The following is a 24,207-nucleotide window of genomic DNA, read 5'->3' as shown; positions in this document are numbered from 1 at the left end:
AAAGAATTGTTGTTTCTGCTGTCGAATCGATCTCATATCTTGGGGGAATCGAAGGATTTGATGGAGAGATTCTGAATATGGGGATTCGATGCTCTAGTGAATCAAGATTAAGAAGAAGATTGAGGTCATGATGATGAATATGGTCACGGGTTTGGGAAGAAGCTCTGCTGCAATTCTTATAAAAAGAAGAACAGATGGGATGATGTTGATTTGAGATTATGAAACGAATTAAATCCAAAGACGAATTAAAAGAGATGAATTGAGGGCTTTTGAAGAATTTAGAGATGGGTTCTTGTTGGTTTCGAGTAAGGGTTCATAATTGTTCATTTCTTAGATGATTTTTTTTTTTCAATTAAGATAGGTTAATTCGGGAGACGTAGACAAATTTCGGGTAATCATTCATTGGATTTCTGTTCAATTTGGTTTGATTTCAATGATTTGCTAGCGTTCCATGGAAATGAAAATTACAGGAGAAGAACAGAAGAAGAAGATGAGTGCTTTTCTCTAACACGATTGAGTCGCGGATTGACTAGGTTATAAAAGGTCTAAAATACCCTTGACTCGTGTTAACTTAACTGCCATTACTGTTTTTTTTAAAAACGGGACGGAAAAATTCTATCTCGGCTATTTTATAAAAAGATTCAAAAAAAAAACGGCCAATTTCTTAATTATGTGTCGAAAAGGTGGCCACTTTATTAAAAAGCCCTTTTATCTTTGTTTCCCGAAACAAGTTTGAACAGAAGACAAACTTTTCATCGTTTTCTTTGCCCACTATCTTCTTCCTTCTCCCTTTGTAATTATCGCTTCACCACCGCCGCAAGCAAGGGAAGAAATCTTGTCTCAAATCTGTGGTCAAGTCTCCATATTTTGGCTAGAGATTGGACTGTGCACAGGTAGGGGGTTTTCTCTCAATTTTTCACTTGATGTTTTCTTTCCTTAATATTTCTTTACCTTCAAAATTTGCAATTGACAGCTACTTGAGTTTAGTGTCTACTTTAATTCGGTGTTCTGTTATTGCAAATACATTTTTCTTAAGTAATACGATTCATGCAAATTTTGATTGATGATTTGGATTATTTTCTTTACCATGAACTCGATGAATTTTTCCCATATACCTTCTTCAAGTACCCATGTTTTTGGTTTCCTTGAACTGTGTTTAATTTTGAACACGGTTTGAAATCCATCAATTTTACTTAGTTAACTCTTAAAGCTTGAATAAATGGTTTTCTGAAGACTAAAAATGTTTCTACAGACATCCAAATTTTATTTTTCCATCCTAATCAAGTCTTATACTGTTCTTTTAAACTAGCCGTTGTCTGTTTGCTAAAATTACCCAATGAACTGCATCTTCGAAATGCGGCTTGAGTTCTAAACAGATTTATTTTGGTTTCCTGATTTATATCTAAATTCGATGTTGGTCGGCGGTAAATGATCTACGACTAAAAATGTTAGTTATAATCGTAGCCTTTTTAAATTTCCATCTTAGAAATGCCACTTTGTTCATAATGGTGCATGTGCCCAAGGATACAATGGCTTTGACATTAAATTTCATAATTGTTTTATACGTTTTATCCTTGCATTTAGTAAGCAGCTGACCAACCCTTGTCATGTTGCGTTTTATTTTGTAAGAAAACTTAACTATATGTCTATAGTTGATCCATTGATTTTCCAAATTGGGTCTCATCTTTCTGCTCATTTGGTACTCTTTTCCAACTAACTGATCACTAGTGGTTTTTCTATTTTGTACCCACTCATACTAGATGTTTTTCTTATTTATACTTTTCCCTATGAAAGGTTAATTTTTATTAAGTTCTGAAATGTGAAATTGTTTTTATATTTGAGGACTTACAATGAGTGCTTACCTATGACATAATTACTCAACGTTTTCGGTATTTTGAATTGTTTTCATTGACCATGGATTCTATATCGTGTTTCGTGGTAAGTGATTCTTACTCTCATACAGTTTTTGTGTTCAGTAAAATCCGATTTACTAATCATGTGATTGCTGCCAATGCATTTGCGCAAGATGTAGTTAAGAATTTGTGAGATCTCCATAACATTGTGCTTCGTGGATGTTTTCTTTGTGACAACGTATTTGGAAACTAGATGACTCTACTTTAGGAACGTCAGACCTAAATGGCACCCCACCACCTCGGTGGCAACCCGGAAGATCGTTGCGGCAACGATGGCTGGTAACCAGAACTACCCTGACGGTGACACTGGCCATGAATAGTAGAGTAAATTTATTTATGGTTCTGAATCTTGTTTAAACGGTATTTGCGTAAGTATTCCTTTCTCTACTTAATCATTGTTGTTGCTCCTTGCTTACGGATTTATATTTCATGCTCAACTTGGTTAGTTTGATTTACCTTTTGATTGCTTTACAATCGGCACATTATTTTGTAATCCCTACTGGGCATTCGCTCACCCCGTTTTGTTTTGTTTTTCCCCCCGCAGAGTACGGAGAGAAGTTGCGATAGTAAGCCGGGCAGAGCTTACGGAAGGCTTTATCGCTTGGAAAGTTAGTATTTTCTAAGCTTATGATATTGTATATCACGGGGGGTATCTGGGTAGTTTCAGTTCGCTTGATTTGATCCCATGTCATTTCTATTGCACTTTGATGTTATATATATGTTGGCTTCTACAGGATCTTTATATGTTTTAAATTGAAAACTTGTCAGTTTCGTGTATAATTGGTCTGGTCTCGGGCTATACAGACTAGTTTCTGAATTCATTTTGTTGCCTAGATGTTCTTGGCTTTTGGCTTTACGGACTACATTCTTTACCATTGTTCTTTTTGGCATTTGTTTAATCTAAGATAGGATCTGTACAGTGAACTTCTAAGTGTAATTAATAGCTACTTATATTCATTTTCCTGTGAAATCATTATTTGCTACGTACATGTACCCAGTATATAGCTTGTATAAATCTATTCATCTCTTGTGAATCCAAACATGTATTTTGTCTCATCCTTGCAATGAATTCATTATGTTCATATTAGACACTCTTTGAACTGTTTTAGGCGTAAACGTATATACATGCGTCTGGATTGAGTGGGTGTTTTATGTTTACACCATGCGAATGCTCCTTCACTGTTCTTTAATCTTTAATATCTTTTTTGTGGCATTATATACTACTTTGATTTGTTAAAATAAAACTCTTGCTCACATAAGTAAATAGGCTGGTGATGTTTTTGATTTTTTTTGTGAGCACTTGAACTGATAACTTACATTTCCGTGAGTATAAAACATGATGATTTTATTGCATTTTAATTTTTCTATTACAAAATAACAAAAAAATGGGTTCTGTTTTGTTTTCGTGCATATTTGTATTTTATAAATTGCGAGTCTCGATTCTCTTTGTTGCTAGATTTCAGAAGTAGATGTATGTTTCATTTTTCCGAGTGACGTGATGGAAGGTTTGTGCTTGCCAGTAGAGTCGGATCCCGATTCGACGGGAGTCAAAATCTTCTGTCCGTTACAGGGCTTAACTTAACCTCTTCGAGAGAACACTGAGACATATTGTCAGAAGAGTAGGTAGAGCTTGCAGAAGACATCCCTTCTAAGCATTTTTTAAAGTTAAACCCTGGACGAGTTTTACTCAAATCTTGAGATACGTCAACCGAATCACTTATTAGATTCATTCTTATAGGTTGGATCGCACCAAACACGGATTGTTAGGTGTTTTCGTGTTTGTCCGCTCTGATACCAATTGAAAAGGCGAGGGTACCCAAATATACCTCAAGCTAAAACTTTTCCTACCTATAAGTTTTTTCTCCGAAAGTGATTGTCTATGGACTGAGTCGAGATAATGCAATTAATCGGTTCACACTTTGTGTGATCGTCTATGGATACGAGATCGAGACAATACAACAACGAAGTATGTTTACTTGATAAAAAGGTTCGGACATAACCAAACTCAATAGGATTGCTTATCAAGTAAATAGGAATTAACGTTTGTGTAATTTATTTTAATTATAATAAAACAATTATAATGCGGAAATATAAAGTAAATGACACAACAAGATTTTGTTAACGAGGAAACCGCAAATGCAGAAAAACTCCGGGACCTTGTCCAGAATTGAATACTCTCAGGTTTAAGCAGCTACACAAAATTAAACCAATTTCGTATAGTTGAGACCAAGAAACTAAACCGTCTGTATTCCCACGCCTCCAACTGATGAATAAGTCACGTACTTGGAACAATTCATTTGGTTCGTATTCCAAACAGTAAAGGAACAAATCTGTTTGGTAACAACTCTTTTCAACCAAGTGATGTGAGTCGGACAAAGGCTCTTCTGTTTATCTTAACATAAAATCCTTCGTCAGGTTCTTAGATCTATCTTATGTTCAACTACCTAAGTAATTGTTAAGATTTTGCAATCAATACTTTTAATCACAAAGAATTGTATATGCCGATCTACATAACTAATCAATCCAATCTACCACAAGGATAAACCGATTATAGTTGGATCCTCTTATACCGAAACAAGTATTGTGCACACCAAAGATTATGAACCCCAAATCAGAAATCTTCAATATATTCTTTGTCTTCAAATCTTCTTAGATCTTCAATAAACACCTGCACACAACAACTTGAATCTCTTGTAATCAATCACGTACAGAACAGAGTCTGTTAACAATGGATTATCACAAGATCGTCTTTAGAACTAACAACAGTCTAAAGATCCCTGCTGAAACTTCGATCTAGTTTGAGTGAATCTTATATCAGAAGAGAACATTCTCAAGCATAAACAAACTAGGTGCAATCAAAGTTCAACCACCGTTAGTCAATCAAATCCAACGAAAACACAAGATAAACCGCAATTATCTAGTTTCCCACCAACGGTACTCGTAGAGCTTCTCAATCCCAAAGAAGACTTTAAATTGAGCGGCTGTAAGAGATTTCGCCTAATTAGGTTACTCTCCTCTCCGAATAGGCGGCTTCACCAGTAACAACACAACCGAGGAAGTTTGCTGTCACGAATGATTAGTTTGCTAGAAATGCAAACTTCAAGTATTTATAGACAAGGAAGTTTGGACACCAAGGAATTTCCAAAACCAAAAATATTCTCAAAGATATTCAATATATTCCAAATTTGGTTTCCATAATTCCTGGAAATGCTCTGTCCAAAATAATGACCGAAAATCTCTTTGGAAAATCTCAACTAGTAAATGCACATTAATAATTCTCATTTTCCTAAAATAAAATTAAGACCTTAATTAAAAGATTCTTAACTTATTTATGTTTCGATCCTGGGATTTTATTTCTGTAGCTATTAAGGAATAACTTTGAACAATAAAAGATAAACATTACCGCTTGTGTTCAAAATGTGTCGACATCCTTACTTTGTAAGTCCCCTTTCATAGTTACACCCTTGAAACCGATTTTGCCACACTTCCAAACAAGTTTAGAATTGGTTCATCTGACTTTCAAGAACTATGTGATTGATCAAGAACACTCAATCACAAATCATGGGTTTAACGGTTCTACTAAAACAAGTTTCGGTTCTACCTCCATGTCAGTATTGTGCATAGTCACACTAGCTTTCCAAAGTTCAGTTGACTAGGTACTAGGATCGGTTCCCCACATATATATGGTATCTAACTTATATGTGTTGCACATGTCCATAGGATCGGTTCCCCTTTTCCTAAAAACGTGTTGCACATGTCCATAGGATCGGTTCCCCTTTCTGCTATAAACCTTGCTGCACCTCATACAAGGATCGATTCCCCTTGTGATGTGTTGCACCTCTTACTAGGATCGCTTCCCCTTTACCCAGATTCAGTCAACCACAAATCACAAACTCGATTATACCATCTCAGGTGATTACTTAAGATCGGTTTCACTAATAAAAGTCATACCAATACATAAGTCAGGCCTTTGTGAATAGTTTTACCAAGAACACAAACAAGTCATGAGTGGTTATACTAAATCACACATATTGGATGTTCACAAGATATGCAATGAATAACAATCCCAATAACGCCTGGCGATTTCCTTTTCGATTCATAAACAAGTTTATGAACTTACTTCCTTAAAACACATGTAAAACATTGTTTCCTAGGATGAAATACTCACCTCATACCCATACATAATCACAATAGCATTTTAACGATTATGTCGATGTCTTATCTGCAAAGTTTAATGGTTAAGCAATAAACCTCGTATTGTATTCCTTAATACTATGTCTATCTAGAGTGTTCATGCTTCGCAGTTTTGTTTTCAATATGCACGACTTGAAAGATAAGTTAGGGAATGAAACAGTTCAAGTCAAATATCACTAACCTCAAGTGGAAGGATGATGTTGTCGTTGTAGTTTCTTACTTCTTCACTTCTTCAAGTCCTCGCAATACTTGTAATGTCTCATATCCTAATACTTTCAAGCTAACCTATATGAAGTTGACTCTAGTACATAATCAAGCGACTCTTAAATGAGTTTTGATTCACTAAAATATGACAACCAAACTTGACATACCAACGCTTGGTGGGTTCAACCGAGCTATGCTCTAACAGTTTTCTTATTAACCCATCATGGTTAATATTTCCCGAGTTGTGCCCAACCAGTGAACTAACAGTGTTGAGTTGTTTATCAGGTTTTGAAAAGAAATATCCTTTCTGAAGTATATCATCTTCTTGCTCTGCGTTAACTGAATCAGACATAGATTCAATTTTTATAGGTTGGATCGCACCAAACACAGATTGTTAGATCTTTTCGTGTTTGCCGACTCTGATACTAATTGAAAAGACGAGGGTACCCAAATATACCACAATCTTAAACTTTTCCACCTATAAGTCCTCTTATCGAAAGTGATTGTCTACGGACTGAGTCGAGACAATACAACGAATCAGTATTCACACTTTGTGTGATCGTCTATAGATACGAGATCGAGAAAATACAACAATCAAAGTGTGATTACTTGATAATAGGTTCGGACTTAACCTAACTCTATAGGATCACTATCAACTAATACAAAGTTAACGTTTCTGTAATTTACTTTAAATTATAATTACAACAATTATAATTGCGGAAAACAAAAGTAAATGACACAACAATATTTTGCTAACGAGGAAACCGCAAATGCATAAAAATCCCGGGACCTAGTCCAGAATTGAATACTCTCAGAATTAAGCCGCTATGCAAAATCAAACCAACTTCGTATAGTTGAGACCAAGCAACTAAACCTATAGTTCACCTAGTTTCTTCAGTATCCTTGCGCTTCTGAAATTCGATAAGTGCACGCACTGGAACAATTCCTTTGGTTCTTATTCCAAACAGTAAAGGAACAACAAATCGGTTCGGTAACAACTCTATTCAATCTCAATGATATGAGTTAGACAAAGGCTCTTCTGTTTAATCCAATAAACTCCTTTGTCGGGTTTAGATCTATCTATCCAACAACTACCAAAGTAGCAGAGTTTAGATTTTGGAATCAAATACAGAATCTACCAAGATACTATATAGTGATGCCGATATACGCAACTAATCAATCAAATCTATCAAGGATAAACCGATTATATTTGGATCCCAGCGGATCAAGTTTTGTGCACACCAAAGATAATGAACCCAATAAGAAATCTTCTTTGTCTTCAAATATTCTTTAATCTTCAATAAACACTTGCACACCACAACTTGAATCTATTGTGATCATTCACGCGTAGAACGGAGTCTTTTAACAATGGATTATCATAAGACTTCTTTAGATCTATAAGCAGTTCTAAAGATCCCGTCGAAACTTTAGTTTGAGTGAATCTTATATCAGAAGAGAATATTCTCAAGAATAAACAAACAAGGTGCAATCAAAGTTCAACAACTGTTAGTCAGTCAAATCAAATCGAAAATAATTGAAAAAAGCGGGGGTCTAACAACCTTACCCAATATTTCGATTAGCAATCTGTATGGACTAACTCCAATATACTTTCTAGAGAATCAACTAGACAAACTCAATCTTGATAAAAGTATATCAAAGAGTTAATATCTCAATCTCTCGATTTGATCTATACTCAAGCAAATGGAAATCTGCGAGTCTTTATCAAATGCAAGAGAGATAACTTGGATGATACCAAAGACCAATATCCTAGTGTCAATCAATTTCCAATCAACAACCAAAGGTTGGGATTTCACCATTGATCGATACAACGCACAACTTGTGATATTTCAATTATATAACAAAATATAATGCGGAATAGAAATAACACAGACACCAGAAGTTTTGTTAACGAGGAAACCGCAAATGCAGAAAAACCCCGGGACCTAGTCCAGATTGAAAACCACACTGTATTAAGCCTCTACAGACACTAGCCTACTACAAACTAACTTCGTTCTGGAGTGTAGTTGAACCCTAATCAATATCACACTGATTCAAGGTACAGTTGTGCTCCTTACGTCTCCGATCCCTGCAGGATCTACGCACTTGATTCCCTTAGATGATCTCACCCACAACCAAGAGTTGCTACGACCCAAAGTCGAAGACTTTAATAAACAAATCTGTATCACACAAAAAGTCTACGATAATAGATAAATCTGTCTCCCACAGATAAACCTACAAGTTTGTTCTGTCTTTTGATAAAAATCAAGGTGAACAAAAACCAATTGATAAACTGGACTTATATTCCCGAAGAACATCCTGGTATTATCAATCACCTCACAACAATCTAAATCGTATGGTAGCGAAACTAGATATTGCGGAATCACAAACGATGAGACGAAGATGTTTGTGATTTCTTTTTATCTTGCTCTATCGGATATATAATATCAAGTCAATTATTTAATTGAACTCGTACGACAGAAAATGGCAAGATCATATCGCTCAACTACAAGAGACGTAGTTTCGTCTGGCTTCACAATCCCAATGAAGTCTTTAAGTCGTTAACCGACAGGGTCTCGAGAAAAAACCTACGGTTAAAGGAGAATTGACTCTAGAAAACCAACTAGTATCACACATGAGGTGTGGGGATTAGTTTTTCCAGTTGCTAGACGTCTCCCTTATATAGTTTTCAAATCAGGGTTTGCAATCTAAGTTACCTTGGTAACAAAGCATTCAATATTCACCGTTAGATGAAAACCTGACTTATGTAAGCTAATATATTTCAACCGTTAGATTGAAACTTAGCTTTTCACCACAAATGAAATGTATTTCATTTAGGTTTGAGTAACCGCACCTAAAACGTGTACATTGGGTTGGTTCACAAATAGTTAACCAATGGTTAGCCATATGAGCACTTTCGTATTAACCGTATTCATCTTTCTCATAACTAGTTCAAATGACTCATAAGAACTAGTTCAAGAGTTGTTCAATTGCTTAGATCTTTATACATAGACACAATTAAAATAAAATCGGTTTGATTCACTTAAATCAATTCATGAACAATAGAGCCACGGTTTTCAAAGATTGCATTCCTTATTGATTTATTGTTTAAGTTCATGAACTTCCGATTTGAGAAATATAACCATCTTAGGTACGCGTACGGGTACGTGTACCATAGATACCGGACTTGAATTTGGAAACTCAGCATAAATTTTCGGTTTGAAAACTTCTGTGGGTACGCGTACGGGTACGCATACCTAGGTGACTGATTTTCAGTTTGCAAACTTCACAAACTACAGCAGAAATTTTCGGTATGAAAACTTTAGCCAGTACGCGTACGGGTACGCGTACCTAACCTGTCTCCTTCACCAATATGGCATGCACACATATGCACGCACTTGGTTTCCGTCACATGGATTTATACACTAATATACGAACACACTATATATGCTTATATCCATATTTAGTTACGTAATTTCAACTCCACATTTCAATCATTGAAACATTCTTCTATAATGTTATAATAGTCGTTAGACAAAAAGAATCGACTATCGTCATCAAAGCTATTTTCAAGATTGAAACGTCATCATGACTTTCGTCACGGTTAAAGATGAAAATGGTTAAAGCAAAAGCTTACCAACACATATTTCGAGAAAAAGATAGGCGAGTAAACTCGGCTGAAATAGCAAATGTGTATGTATGAAAACTATCTTACTTATACGACTTTTGTCTCAAGAGTAGGAGATAAAGTAGATAGACTTTTAAGTGACAGATGAGTTCAAGTCTCCACATACCTTTTGGTCGGATGAAGTTCCACTGGTTCCTTGAGTTGTTCTTCGTCTTCGTAAGATAATCGCCATGGAGTCTGGAGCTCAACTATGCCTAACTATCCTAGACCGAGACTTAGTCATAAGTAAACTAGAAATCAATAAGTTTTGATCACTATTATTGATAAACATGCTTGAGATAGCAACGCATGCGAGTTCGACCGAGCAATGCTTTAACACTAATAATACTGCAATTATCTAGTTTCCCACCAACGGTACTCGTAGAGCTTCTTGATCCCACAGAAATCTTTAAACGAGCGGTCGTAAGAAATTTCGCTTAATTAGGGTACTTTCCTCTCCGAATAGATAGATCCACCAGTAACAACACAGCAAGGTAGTTTTGCTGGCTATTAGGATAGTTTGCTCGAAATGCAAACTTGGGTATTTATAGACCAAGGATGTTTGGACACCAAGGAATTTCCAAAATTGAAATATTCTTAAGATATGCAATAAGTGCCCAAAATAGGTTTTCATAATTCCTGGAAATGCTCTGTCCAATATTACCGAAATCTCACCAGAAAATCTCCAGTTAGTAAATGCACATTACCAAATTTTATTTTCCAGAGATATGCATTTAATTGTTGGTAATTAAAAGCATATAAAACTAATAACCTTAATTAAAAGATTCTTAATTTATTTCGGTCCGATATTTCATTGAGTTATTAAGGAATATATTTGAAAAATAAAAGATAAGATTTACTGAACATGTTCAAAGTATGTCGACATCTTTTTTTTTGTAAATCCTTATTCATATTTACAATCTTGGAACCGATTATACCACACTTCCAAACAAGTTTAGAATTGGATCATCTGTATTCCAAGAACAACTATGTGATTGATCAAATATCAATACACTAATCATGGGTTTACGGTTCTAACAAACACAAGGATCGGTTCTACCTTAATATGGTTACTGGGACCGGTTACATCAGTTACCAGGATCGGCTACGTCAATTACCAGGACCGGTTACCATAGTCTCATAGTATTACTTGTGATCGGTTACACTAGTCACTAGGATCGGTTACACCAATTACCAGGATCGTTTGCGCCAATTACAAGGATCGATTATACAACTCTTTTGTGATTGGTCATACCAATTACCAGGATCGGTTATACCAATTACAAATATCGATCATACCATCTTGGGTGATTACTTAGGATCGGTTACACTAATAAAAGTCATACCAATACATAAGTCAGGCATTGTGACTAGTTTTACCAAGATAAATAAAAAGTTATGATCGGTTCTACTAACTCACACATATTGGTAATCCAAATATATGCAATGAATAACAATACCAATGAGCCTAGCGATTTCCTTTTCGATTCATAAAACAAGTTCATGAATGTACTTCCTTTAAACAAATGTAAACATTGTTTCCTAGGATGAAATATTCACCTTTACCCATACACATAATCACAATAGCATTCATATGATTATATCGATGTCTTATATACGAAATTCAAAAGATAAGCGTTATACTTCGTATTCTAATTCCTTAATACTATGTCTATTAGAGTATAAACATTCACAGCTTCTCACTTATGTTTTCAATATAGCACGACTTGAAAGATACCTTAGGAATGAAACAGTTCAAGTCACAATATTACTAACCTCAAGAGGGAGGATGATGTCGTCAATGTAGCTTGTTACTTCTTCACATTCTTCAAGTCTTTGAGTAATACTTGTATGTCTCATAATCCTAATCTTTCTAGCCTAACCTATATGAAGTTGTCTCTAGTATATAATCAAGCGACTCTTTAATTGAGTTTTGATTCACTAAAATATGACAACCAAGCTTGACATACCAACGCTCTAACATAATCTATTTGAGTTTTCTGGATAAAAAATGATGTTTCATGTAATTTTTTAATGTCCAAATAAATCCTTCTTTTCTTATAAAAGTAAGGTCGCTCTTGTTGTTCTTTCGGGAATGACATATTATGGGGGAGAGTTCTTAATTGAACTTGTGCTTAATTTCTAAATCTGTGTGGGGAGTGCGGCTGTGGAATATTGTAGGAGTTATCTTGTATCTTTATAAAGTCCTTGATGAGTACACTAGGTTTCAACTATGTGAAATCATCAAAACCAAATTGATATGTTCTCTTTTAGTCATGAATAATCTCTTTGAGAATTTCATTATGATCCCATTAGTTTTCGTACCTTTGCCAATTTATATTGACAAAAAGGGGGAGAATTATTTTGTAGTTCAAACTACATACATATGGTTTACGGATCATTATGTAAGGGGGGGTGGTTTTCATTATGAGATGGAAGTATTGACTAAGGGGTAGTGATACACATCACCATAGTATTATTGTCAAAGTTGTGATACAATTGAACTTTGATGATGTGTAATAATACTATGACATTGAATAACAATAAGAAAACAACTTGTCGATTATTGTTATGGCTACGAATCTTCAACAACAATGATGTTGAGTTGAACATGTTCAGAATCGCTAGAGTACTTGAAGTAACGAAGAATTCAAGGAATATTAAAGAACCAAGGAAATCAATCATGTTGGATGAGAAGCTACAAAGTTTATTTATTTTGTAATCCATATGTATTGATAGTTTTGTCACTAAAATTGAAAAAGGGGGAGATTTTTAGAGCACTTGCCGGTCGAACTCGCAAGCGTTTCTATCTCAAGCTTGTTTGTCAATTTTAGGTGATTAAAAATATAAGTCTTGATTTCTAGTCTACTTATAGCTATGTCTCGCACAACTATAAGTCTTGATTTATAGTCTACTTGTTTGGAGGAACTTCATCAACAAAAGGTATGTGGAGACTAAAACTTATCTATCACTCAGAAGTCTATTCTATTTTATCTCCTAATGAGACTAAGTCGTATAGCTATATAGACTCCTATATTATACACGTTTGATATTTTAAGCCGAGTTTATCTCGCTTATCTATTTCTCGAAATATGTGTTGAAAGATTTTTGCTTTAGCTACGTTCATCATTATTCTTGACGAGTTTAGTTGGAAACAATTTATTTGTTGGAAACTAAATAATAAGTCAAAATATCATCATGTGAAAATTTCCTTGAAAAATCTTACAAGAGTTGTGCGAGACAATCATTTGATGTCGACTCGGAAATTTTCATATTGATCATTCAATCACTTGAAACTTACTTATATGTTAATGGTATGTGTGAGACAGCCATTGTCGTCTTCTAAGGATGTTTCAATGATTGAAATGGGAGTTTAGAACAATTAACCTTTGTATGGATACAACACAGTATGCAAACTGTTGTGGTATTATTCAGGTCCGGAAACCAAGTTTGCATACCAATATGCGAATGGTTTTAACTGTTAAAGTCCGAGAACCAAGTTTGCATACCAGTGTGCGAATGGTTCTACCTGAGTTAAGGTCTGGGACGGCAGTATGCATACCGGTTTGCAAACTGCTGGACAACACCATAGTCCGGAACTATAGTTTGCATATCCATTTGCAAACTTAGTGGTTAAAGTTCTAAAATCGGTTAAGTATGTTTCCATACTCATGAAAAAATACATTTATGAATTAAGGAATGCAATCTTTGCAAACCGTGGCTTAATGTTCATGAATTGATTCTCATGAATCAATCTGATTTTGTTTCAATTGTTTCTTGTATACTTCTATGTGATATAAACAATTGAACAAATCTATGAGTAACACAATTAGATTCATTGGATTATCTTTCATAATTTATTGATCATCATATTTGATATAGAAGTGTTAGATGAATGTGGTTAAGACAAAAGTGTTCATATAGCTAACTTCAGTTAACTATTGTTGAGCCAACTCAATATACACGTTTAGGTACGGTTACCCATATCTAAATGAAGATATATTTCATTTATGTGTAACAAACTAAGACCATATAACGGTGGAGAGATACTGCTTTGGTTTTAAGCAAACTTAGCTTGAATCTTAAATCAGGTTTCATTTAACGGTGCAGATTGAATGCTTTATTTCTAAGCTATCTTAACTTTGATTATAAGCAAACCATGATTTGAAAGACTATATAAGGGAGAACTCTAGCAACTGGAAAACCCAATCCCGATACTTTATTGTGTCCTAGTTGTGACTAGAGTCGATTCTCCTTTAACCTAGGGTTTTTCCAAAACCATTATAGCTTAACGACTTGAAGACTTCGTTTGGGATTCGTGAAGCCAGACCTAACTATTTTCTCTGTAGTTGTGTGTTTTTATCTTACTTGTTCTATCGTATTGAGTACTATCTTCTCTAATATTTGCTCGAGATTTATCTCCGATACTTAAGATATAAAAAGTAATCACAAAGCTCTTCGTCTCCTTCTTTATGATTCCACAATAACTTCTTTTACTACCATATAGTTATGTTATTATGAGGTGATTGACATTTCTAGGATGTTCTTCGGAAATATAAGATCGGATTATCAATTGGTTCATGTTCACCTTGTTTATCAAAATATGGAATAAAACTTCATAGGTACTTCTATGGGAGACAGATTTATCTATCAGAATAAACTTTTCCGTGGGAGACAGATTTGTTTATAAGTCTTCGATTTTGGGTCGTAACAACTCTTAGTTTTGGGTGAGAACAACTAAGGGAATCAAGTGCGTAGAGTCTTGCTAGGATTCAGAGGCGTGAGGAACGCGACTGTACCTTAATCAGTGTGAGACTTGGTTAGGGCCCAACTACATTCCAGTCCGAAGTTAACTTGTAGTAGGCTAGTGTCTGTAGTGGCTTAATACAATGTGGTGTTCAAATCTGGACTAGGTCCCTAGGTTTTTCTGCATTTTCGGTTTCCTCGTTAACAAAACTTCTGGTGTCTGTGTTATTTATTTTTCGTATTATATTTGTTTATATAATTGAAATATCACAGGTTGTGTGTAGTTCAATCAATTGGTAATCCAACCTTTGGTTGATATAAATTGACTGATACTTGGAGTTAGTCCATACAGATTGCCGAACGAAATATTGGGTGTGGTTGTTATACACCCGCTTTTTCAAGTAAGAAATAGAATTGATTCTTTACTAGCACATGTTGGTTCATGGTGTCAAGATATGGACTGTATTGAAGATCTTCTTGTTACTCATTTTCAGAAGATAAGTTCAACCTCAAGCCTAGCTGACAGTTATCATTTCCTTCAACATATTCTTACTTGTATTTCAGATAAAGATAACAATGCTTTAATTGCCACTCCAAATGATGAAAACACTTATGATGCTCTGATGACCATGGAACCTTGGACTTCTCCAGGTCCATATGGTTTCCCCCTGGCTTCTATCAAACTTAATGGAAGGTTGTGAAAGATGATATTTGCAAGATGGTAAAAGCTTTCTTCACTTCTGGATACCTTCTCAAGAAAATTAATAACACTAGAGTCACATTGATTCCTAAGTGTCCATCATCTCACAAACTAGAAGATTATAGGCCTATTGTCGTGTGTAACACCGTTTACAAACTAAATCTCCAAGTTAATTGCTCTCAGATTAAAAAAGCATATGCCTGATATCATTCTCCCATGCAGTCAACCTATGTTCCTGGAAGATTGATTTCTGAGAATATCTGTTTAGTATAAGAGTTGGTTAAAGCTATGAAAAGGAAAAGAGGAAGAACATGCCATCTTGCTCTGAAAACGGATATGTCAAAAGCATTTGACAGATTAGAGTGAGACTTCTTTCTTGAAGTTCTGAGGAAATTTGGTTTCAGTGAGAAGTTATGTCAGCTCATTTATCAGTGTATAAGCACTACTCAAGTGAAAATTAGGGTGAATGGTTGTCCTTCTAAATCATTCAAACCTGCAAGAGGAATTAGGCAAAGAAATCCACTTTCCCCTTACCTATTCATATTAACAATGGAAGCTTTCTCAAGACGACTGAACCATCATGAACTTACTAATCAGCTCACAGGTATGAAGATTTCAAGATCTGCTCCCAAGATAAACCACTTACTTTTTGGAGATGATTTCCTATTATTATGTAAGGAAAATCTATTTCAAGTCAACAAACCCCTTCAAGTGATTAAGGAATTCAGTGCATGCTCAAATCAGCTTACTAATTTTCATAAATCTGCAGTCTTCTTTAGCAAGAATATGTCTCATTCACTCTGTCAAATTATCAGTGGTATTCTGCAAGTCAAAGAACTTGATATTAAAAAAGAGAAATATTTGGGTCTTCCTTTCTTTATAGGAAGGAATAAAAAAATTATTTTTCTACTCTCACTGAGAAGATGGAAACTAGATTATCAATATGGAGAGATGTAAATATGTTTGAAGCTTGAAGGTCGGTAATGATAAGGAATGTTACCAATGCTTTTCCCGTACACCATATGAGCAGTTTCAGGCTACCTCACACAACTATTTCAAAGATGAATTCAATCTTGCAAAATTTTTGAAGGAATAAGAAGTCAAACAAGGGTAGAGAGATCATCACATGGAGGAGTGGTAATAAACCCAGAGAAGAAGGGGGATTGGGCTTCAAAGATCTTCATTTATTTAATAGGGATCTTTTAGCTAAATCCACATGGAAGATGTGCACTGATAGTACTTCCATTTGTGCAAAATCATTATAAGCTAAACATTATCCAGATGGGGAGGTTTTTAATGCCAAAGAAAACAGTAACTCAACATGGTCTTGGAGAGAAATTAGTAGTAATTGGATTTCATAAAAAGGTACAGTTGTTGGAGGGTTGGTAATGAACAAAAAATCTTGATCTGAAAGCACATATGGATTCAGGATCTAGAAGGGCCACCAATTCCTAAAAATGGAGTTTCATTTCACCCCAACTACAAGTATGTGCATCAACTTTTTTCTCAAGACACATGAAGTTGGGATTATCAGCTTATTTTCTCCTTGTTTGAATCTACTACAACAAGATTAATTATGAATATCTCAATTCAGCATCATCATGAAGACACTTTGGTCTGAACCTTGGAAGAAATGGACATTTCTCACTAAAATCAGCTTATAGGAAAATGTTTGAGAAGAAGAATCTAAATCATTCTGTGGGAACTAGAATGCAAGGAATATTCAAAAAACTCTGGAAGCTGTCATTACTTCCTAGAATCAATTAGTTTTTGTGGAAATGCGTCAAATATATACTTCCCACCAGAGATAAACTCTATTATGTTATCCAGAATGGAGATATGAACTGTCATTTTAGTTCTCAAGTACCTGAGACTGCAGCTCACATAATTTTGGAATATCAGTTAACTAAGAAAGTTTGGTTTGATAACTTGGGTATTCACGCACATCAAGGTAATAACTTGCAAGAATGGTTTTGTAGTTGGATGGACAAATTACTGGCCAATCAAATCAAATTAAAGAAGGAGATGTGTCCAACATAACTATAGCTGCATAGTGCATATGGACGGAAAGATGAGACAAAGTTTTAAAAGGCATAAATTCAACACTGGAGAAAATCACTCACCAGTGCTGGAAGGATTTATCCGAATTTGAAACTAAGCCTTCTTCTACTCATGTTCCTCATTCTTTACAGTCTAGAGTCAATTTTCATTGGTGCCCTCCTCTGAGAGGATCTTATAAAATTAATTCAGATGGTTCTTTCCTTTTGGCTAATAAATATGAAGGTATAGGACTAACCATACATGATTTTGTAGGTACCCACAGTGGCTCAAAATGTATCTACTTAGCAACAGCTTTGGGTCCAGAGCATGCGGAGTGCAGGGGATTATGGGAGGCAACTAAGTGGTCTAAAGAGCTAAATTTGGAGAAGGCAGAATTCGAATTAGACTCAAGTCAGGTGGTTGATGCCTTGACTAAAGACTCTCTCAACATAGATTGGAGAATCAGGAATATGGTTTTAGATATTAAAATTTTATTTTGTAGTTTTAGCTCTTGACAACGTTCGTACGTGCCTAGAGAGAAGAATAAGATTACAGACATTCTATCAAAATATGCAAGATAGATAGAATCAGTGGTGTGTGGTTATTAACACCTCCCAGTTGCATTGTCAATCAACTGCATGAGGATAAAAGCTATGTAAACACCACTTCATAATAAATTTAATCTCCAGTTTCAAAAAAAATAAAATAAAAAGCCGAATTGTCATTTCTAGAATGTCGGTGATAGCCTTAAATTGAAAGAATTAGCTTCTGCTAACGGAGTTAATCAAACCAATTCCCCATCACCTTAGTGGTTGTCGTTGCCAACAACCATCCACGTGGTTTACGATCAAGTCTTGGTATTCAAGCAACAAGATCACAAAAAAAAATTTGTAGACCTTATGTATTATATTGTTTAGTTAATATAATTAATTTTTCTATAAAAAAAATATCGCAAAAAAAAAGACGGAGTTAAACACTTATGTGTGAAAAAAGAAAAAAAAATCATATCAATTTCTAGCTATATGTTATCGGTGATTGGACTTTTTTTTCTTTTCTTTTTCTGTAGAAAAGAAAAAAACAAATAATTAAATTACTCTAATAGCCTTGCATGAGTAGCACTAGCTATTTAATCCTCTCTGATTTTATATGCTCAAGTTGCATGCTATTTATATGCTCAAGTTGCATGCGAAAACAATTGTTAAGAACAATCATTCAGGTGGCCAAGACATTAGACGTGCACGCTAATACTATTTGTAGTAAAGACTTGCGAGTAAATCTTCGTTAGTGTTGGTGGGCAAGACGTTAATAGGACGTGCACATGCTAATAATATATGATCACCAAGTAATTAGAACTGATTAGCATTATAATCAGTTCATATCTGTTCATCCAGTATTACCTGCTGTCAACGCGGAAATAATCAATCATCCAGCCAATTAGCAACATAGTTAATGGACGTGGGTGGATATCGCATCAATGTTTTAGTCTATGCCAATATTTTAAAGGATCACTAATAATGGCGCCGCGTAACGCCAAGACACTGTTGTGTAGTGTTCATGAAACGGCAAAAACAAAAGCAGAAACGGAATTAAAAATCCAGTAATTTCTTCTCTTTTTGGTCATATTCAGTCGTGCAAACCCGTAGTAACCTTGCCTGACAACTACCGGCAATATTGCTTCAAAAAAAAAAAAAAAACTACGGGCAATATTGCTAGGATATTCTCACGCTCCATTTGTAAATTAGAAGCTTTGATCTTACGAGAGGTTTATCAAAGTTAACTAAATCTATCTATGGGTTTCTGAAAACAAAAACGTCTAATAATCAATTATCGTTACAACGGATGTGTACTGAACATCCGTCCATATACACGGGTTCAGAGTTAATCATTCACTTTCATTTGTGTTGGCCTGATAAAAACTTATAATGCACCACTACTGTTGGTCATTTGATAAAATATCTCCCGATGGCCAATTTCAAATAAAAACAGAATAGTTGAAGATTTCATATCCAAAAGAACATTAATTAATCCAAACATTATTTATTTTCTTGAAACAGAACTAACCAGACACTATCCAATGAAATCTAAGAGGCATTGCTATAAATAGAGCTCTGTTGCGCATTTAAATCTCATCAACTTTCCATTATCTATCAAGTTAAGTTCTCTTTCTCTTTAAAAAGCAAGTCGATCTTATTTAGGAGGTCGACAAACTTTGGTAGCGAGAGAGAATTAACACATTTCAAGTTAGTTGATTAAGTGGGATTAGAAATGGCAAAACGTACCTGCATTATTTTCTCTACGATCTTTTTTCTTGGTCTAATCAGTATGATGTCTTCCTCGATTGTCGACGCGGTACGTATTCTATCTACCTATAATAGTGATTTGTGAACATAAACATATGTTCTTTTGGTTAGGTTTATTACTATTTATATATTCTATTAATACCGTGCATCGCTCACCCTTTTGTTATCCGGGATTGCTGACAATCTGTCACCAGTTTCCATATTTTTTTATTCCCGTATGAAAGTTGTCCTTTTGTTTTCTAATTTTTATTTTGATAGACATTTTTCATTTTGAAAATAATTATACAGAGGCGATTGGGTGGTATAGATGTGCTCTCGAAAAACAACCAAAATGGAATAAATGTGCTTGCCAACAATAATAAAGATGGTGTAAATATACTCGCCAACGGAAACAAAGATGGTATAAATATACTCGCAGATGAAAACCAACGTGGAGTAAATGTGCTTTCAAATAAAAACAAAGATGGTGTGAATGTACTCGCCAATGGGAACGATGGAGGTGTGAATGTGCTTTCAAACAAGAACAAAGATGGTGTGAATGTACTCGCCAACGGGAACGACGGAGGTGTGAATGTGCTTTCAAATAAGAACAAAGATGATGTGAATGTACTCGCCAACGGGAACAACGGAGGTGTGAATGTGCTTTCAAACAGGAACAAAGATGGTGTGAATATACTCGCCAACGGGAACGACGGAGGTGTGAATGTGCTTGCCGACAAGAACAAAGATGGTGTCAATGTACTCATCAACGGGAACGATGGAGGTGTGAATGCGCTCGCCGACAAGAACAAAGATGGTGTGAATGTACTCGCCAACGGGAACGATGGGGGTGTGAATGTGCTCACCGACAAAAATAAAGATGGTGTGAGTGTACTCGACAACGGGAACAAAGGTGGTGTGAATGTAGCCACAAACAAAAACGGAAGTGGTTCAAATGTCGTCACAGACAAAAACAAAAGCGATACAGATACGTATGCGGATAATAACTACGATGGTGGAAATAAATACGGAAATCACTATTAGTGCCCAAACTAGTACATTTACCTCCCCAACTTTTATTTTGGAGTAAAAGGAAGATGGTAAGAGTATAGGGAAACAAAATGACTAAAGGTTACAAGTTTTCTGGAAGACCACAATTTTCATTTTATTTCTTTTAAGTGGTTGTGTTAGATGGCAATCAAGTTTGTGCCTTGAAGGGTCGTGCAATTGTTTTTTTTAGGATTCGAATTTGTTTGTTTGTTTTTTTTTCTCCCAAAAATAGTTGTTATTTGTTTCGCGACATCTTGATATATTTATGTTATAAATTTTGTTTTTTTATATGGAGTTATTACATTTTTGGGACAATGGAAATAGACGTGTTACTTAATTGATGTCTTTCAAATTGTAATCATTTATTGAAATTTTGATGTATTCATCCCTTTTTCTAAAAGCTAGAAGAAATAAAAATTAAACAAATTATATTTTTGGAAATATATTAAAATTTGGATGTTCGGACATCTGAAGAAAAAAAATCTGTAAAATTTAATTTAATTTCTAATTTTTAACTTTTTATGTTTAGTGGAAACTTAATTGATTCAAATTACGATCAATAACATATCCAAAATACATAAGGATAATATATACATATAATAGTTTGGTTTTTTTGTCTAGGAGTTAGATAAGTGATGAGAGCTCATATATATGTTTGAAAAGGAGATGATACCAAGTATACCACCAAATTTTTCGTTCGGCAACCTGTATGAAAAAAACCTAACACAATTACAAATAAACCAACTTAATGATCCTTCACAGTATGTCTATATATAGTTTTCTTGTATCTCTATCTCTTCTCAATCAGAAAGTCTAGACTATAGAGTCTGTGAACCTGATTGTTAAGAAGAATACTTGGACGATCTCAAAAATCAATATCCAAATAACTAATCGGAATTCTGCCAAGTATGAAACTTGTTATCTATCTTTCAAGATGCGAATTCTACAAGAACGAGTCTCGTAATCGATCAAAGTTAATATGAACGTATCTACCTGAATTGAATACGTACTACTTGTGTAAATATTATTATAAAGAGAAAAAATATAATACAGAAAAGGAAAAACACAAGACACCAGACGTTTTGTTAACGAGGAAGACACAACATCAGCAAAAAATCTCGGGACCTCGTCCAGGTTTGAACACCAAATTATATTAAGACGCTACATACACCAGCCTACTATCAAACTTCAAACTGGAATGTATTTGAAATCTAATTCACCCTCCAAACAATTTAGTTACAGTCGCGCTCTCTATGTCTCTTGAACCTCACAAGGCTCAACGCAATTTATTCCCTTAGCTGACGTCCTTTTGTTGATAGTGGATTTTTGACGAAGGCTAGATTCATAAATCACATCGAGAATTGCGTATCTATGACCATGTCAGAATGCATAAGAGGTCTTATGTCTTCTCTTTCTGCAAGAGAAACAAATTGAAGTTTCATAACCTTGTCAAGACAATGATTCATGACGACAATATCAGAGCCTCTTGCTTAAGAGCTCTCAATATTCTATGTATCTCATGCTGAGCAACTCAGTATCCCTTTCAATATGTGCAATGCGTCTGAAAGATGTTTGGTTCCACAACCATGGCCTGAATAATATTCAGAACTACCATGATGAACACTTCTCATGTCTAAAAGATTTATCGCTTCTTGTTAGGTTGTCTGCTAGTAAAGGCGATTAATGAAGACGCTGCTAGACAAGTTGTCTGCTAGTAAAAGACGTAAATCTAGTGCTAATTCATCTGGTTGAATTTCTAGAAATATTCTGAACGAATATGACGTTGTCATGACCTCTCATATTTCGATCATCTGAAAATACTAAATGCTGCTAGACAGGTTTTCTGCTAGCACAAAGCATTTAATTAATTTCTTCTAGCGCCAAATTCTCCGGACGAATTCCTAGAAGAAACTCATTAATTAAACGCCAATATTTACTTATTCCGATCCGTGGCGTTTCCCAGCTGAATTCTATGGGATAATAATGATTATTGACTATTCAGGCATAAGGGGCATCTCATAGTAAGCCCCGAGTAAAAGGCACGAGTATATTTAGTAACAATGCTAAAATGAGCATCCAAAAACATGGAAGAACAATGATATGGAAGTTGTATCAAAACAGGAAAAAAAAAAAAAAGATAAAACAATAATAAAACAATAACAATAAAGGAAACCGTGAGGGTGAGGCCAACCATGCGCCGGTTTTGGTCGGTCCCCCGCTCTTTTCCCTTTTATTTTATTATGAAAATATTATTATTATTATTATTATTATTATTTTTTAAATTTATTATATTATTGGATGAATATTATTACATGAAACTAGTTGGAAGCCTAACAAGCTAAGCTCCAACGACATACTAATACATTAATTGAACAGGTTGCTGTGCTAATCTACCAGCGAGCCTCATGGGTAACCTAGCCAAGGGAGCCGAAACGGCGGGAGGGGGGGCTGAGATTGTGTCACAAGGGGGGCAAACTAACACTACCTTCCATGTTAATTCCTGCAATATTACGCCATTGGGGACTCAAACCTGTGACCTCCTGGAGCGCATTAAACTTTTTGGGGAACGGGGATGACCAGCTGAGCTAGGGGCCCGTTATTATTATTATTATTATTACTATTATTATTATTATGAAAGGATGTCGCACAGGCTTTTATTAAGAAACCCAGAAGATGATTTACAAAAATTTGGCTGGGAGTCGGCAACAAGCTGCGCCCCAATGCCTTTCTGAATAATAATACCTAACCTATGAAAAGGAGAACTTCCTAAGTTATTATTAATATCATGGATCGCCATGCAGTTCTTCAATCTTTTCAAAAGGATAATAAAGTCATCACTTAGTTCACCTAGGGTTGAGAACGCCAAAACACCGAAATCATATCCATGGGACGAACATATATCAGCATACTTGGTTCGTTTACGGGTAATAGCAGCTGCAATAGCATGCCCGGGTGTGAACGCACGGTTTCCACCTTTCGAAAATGGTGAAACGCCGGTAACATCGAAGCATATGTCGCGTCCGTTCTCCCAATTATACACCATGATAGCAGCCGGTTTAAGAGATGTATTCCGGTTTAAGAGATGGTGCATGGGTTGTGGGGCGATGTCACTGATGTTGAAAGAAGAAAGAGATAAACCACACACTCGTATGTACTTGTCCAGCGCAGTCTGGAAGTGAGGACTGAGGTCTGTACTGCCTTGCAAAATGGTATTTTGAAGATACTTGGTTTGATAACAAGATGCTAAATAGCAGTAATGAATGGTATCTTCCATAGTATACACGCCTAAGCCTCTGTCCTTAATAGGAAGAGTGGCAATACGTTGTTGTAGTTTGCCAAATCCTGAACCATCACTTGTAGTCAAGTAGCGTAGAAACTGAAGAAGGTGTTGGTCGAACTGAATTTGGGCAGACTGCA

At 35.3% G+C, this 24,207-nt stretch overlaps 1 protein-coding gene and 1 long non-coding RNA gene across 2 annotated transcripts; both read left to right on the top strand.

The window, feature by feature from the left end:
• Positions 1–750: 750 nt before the first annotated feature.
• LOC113295952 lies at positions 751–2,896 on the top strand. Its single transcript, XR_003332955.1, has 2 exons — positions 751–2,281; positions 2,458–2,896. It is a non-coding gene; the product is annotated as an uncharacterized LOC113295952 (long non-coding RNA).
• A 16,717-nt stretch (positions 2,897–19,613) lies between these two features.
• On the top strand, positions 19,614–21,078 carry LOC113331794 (N66 matrix protein-like). Its single transcript, XM_026578437.1, has 2 exons — positions 19,614–19,810; positions 20,050–21,078. The coding sequence occupies exons 1-2, from the start codon at positions 19,727–19,729 to the stop codon at positions 20,782–20,784; spliced, it is 819 nt and encodes a 272-aa protein (XP_026434222.1). The 5' UTR covers positions 19,614–19,726; the 3' UTR covers positions 20,785–21,078.
• The last annotated feature ends 3,129 nt before the right edge of the window (positions 21,079–24,207 follow it).

This window comes from Papaver somniferum, chromosome 1 (assembly GCF_003573695.1).
Source record: "Papaver somniferum cultivar HN1 chromosome 1, ASM357369v1, whole genome shotgun sequence".
In the NCBI taxonomy this organism is placed as follows: domain Eukaryota; kingdom Viridiplantae; phylum Streptophyta; class Magnoliopsida; order Ranunculales; family Papaveraceae; genus Papaver; species Papaver somniferum.
This window is presented reverse-complemented; position numbering and strand designations above follow the sequence as displayed.

Bases quoted from the DNA above. Each gene is read 5' to 3' on its own strand.
- LOC113331794 (XM_026578437.1), top strand. From the start codon at position 19,727: ATGGCAAAACGTACCTGCATTATTTTCTCTACGATCTTTTTTCTTGGT. The intron at 19,811-20,049 runs GTACGTATTCTA...ATAATTATACAG, and splicing joins CTTCCTCGATTGTCGACGCG to AGGCGATTGGGTGGTATAGA.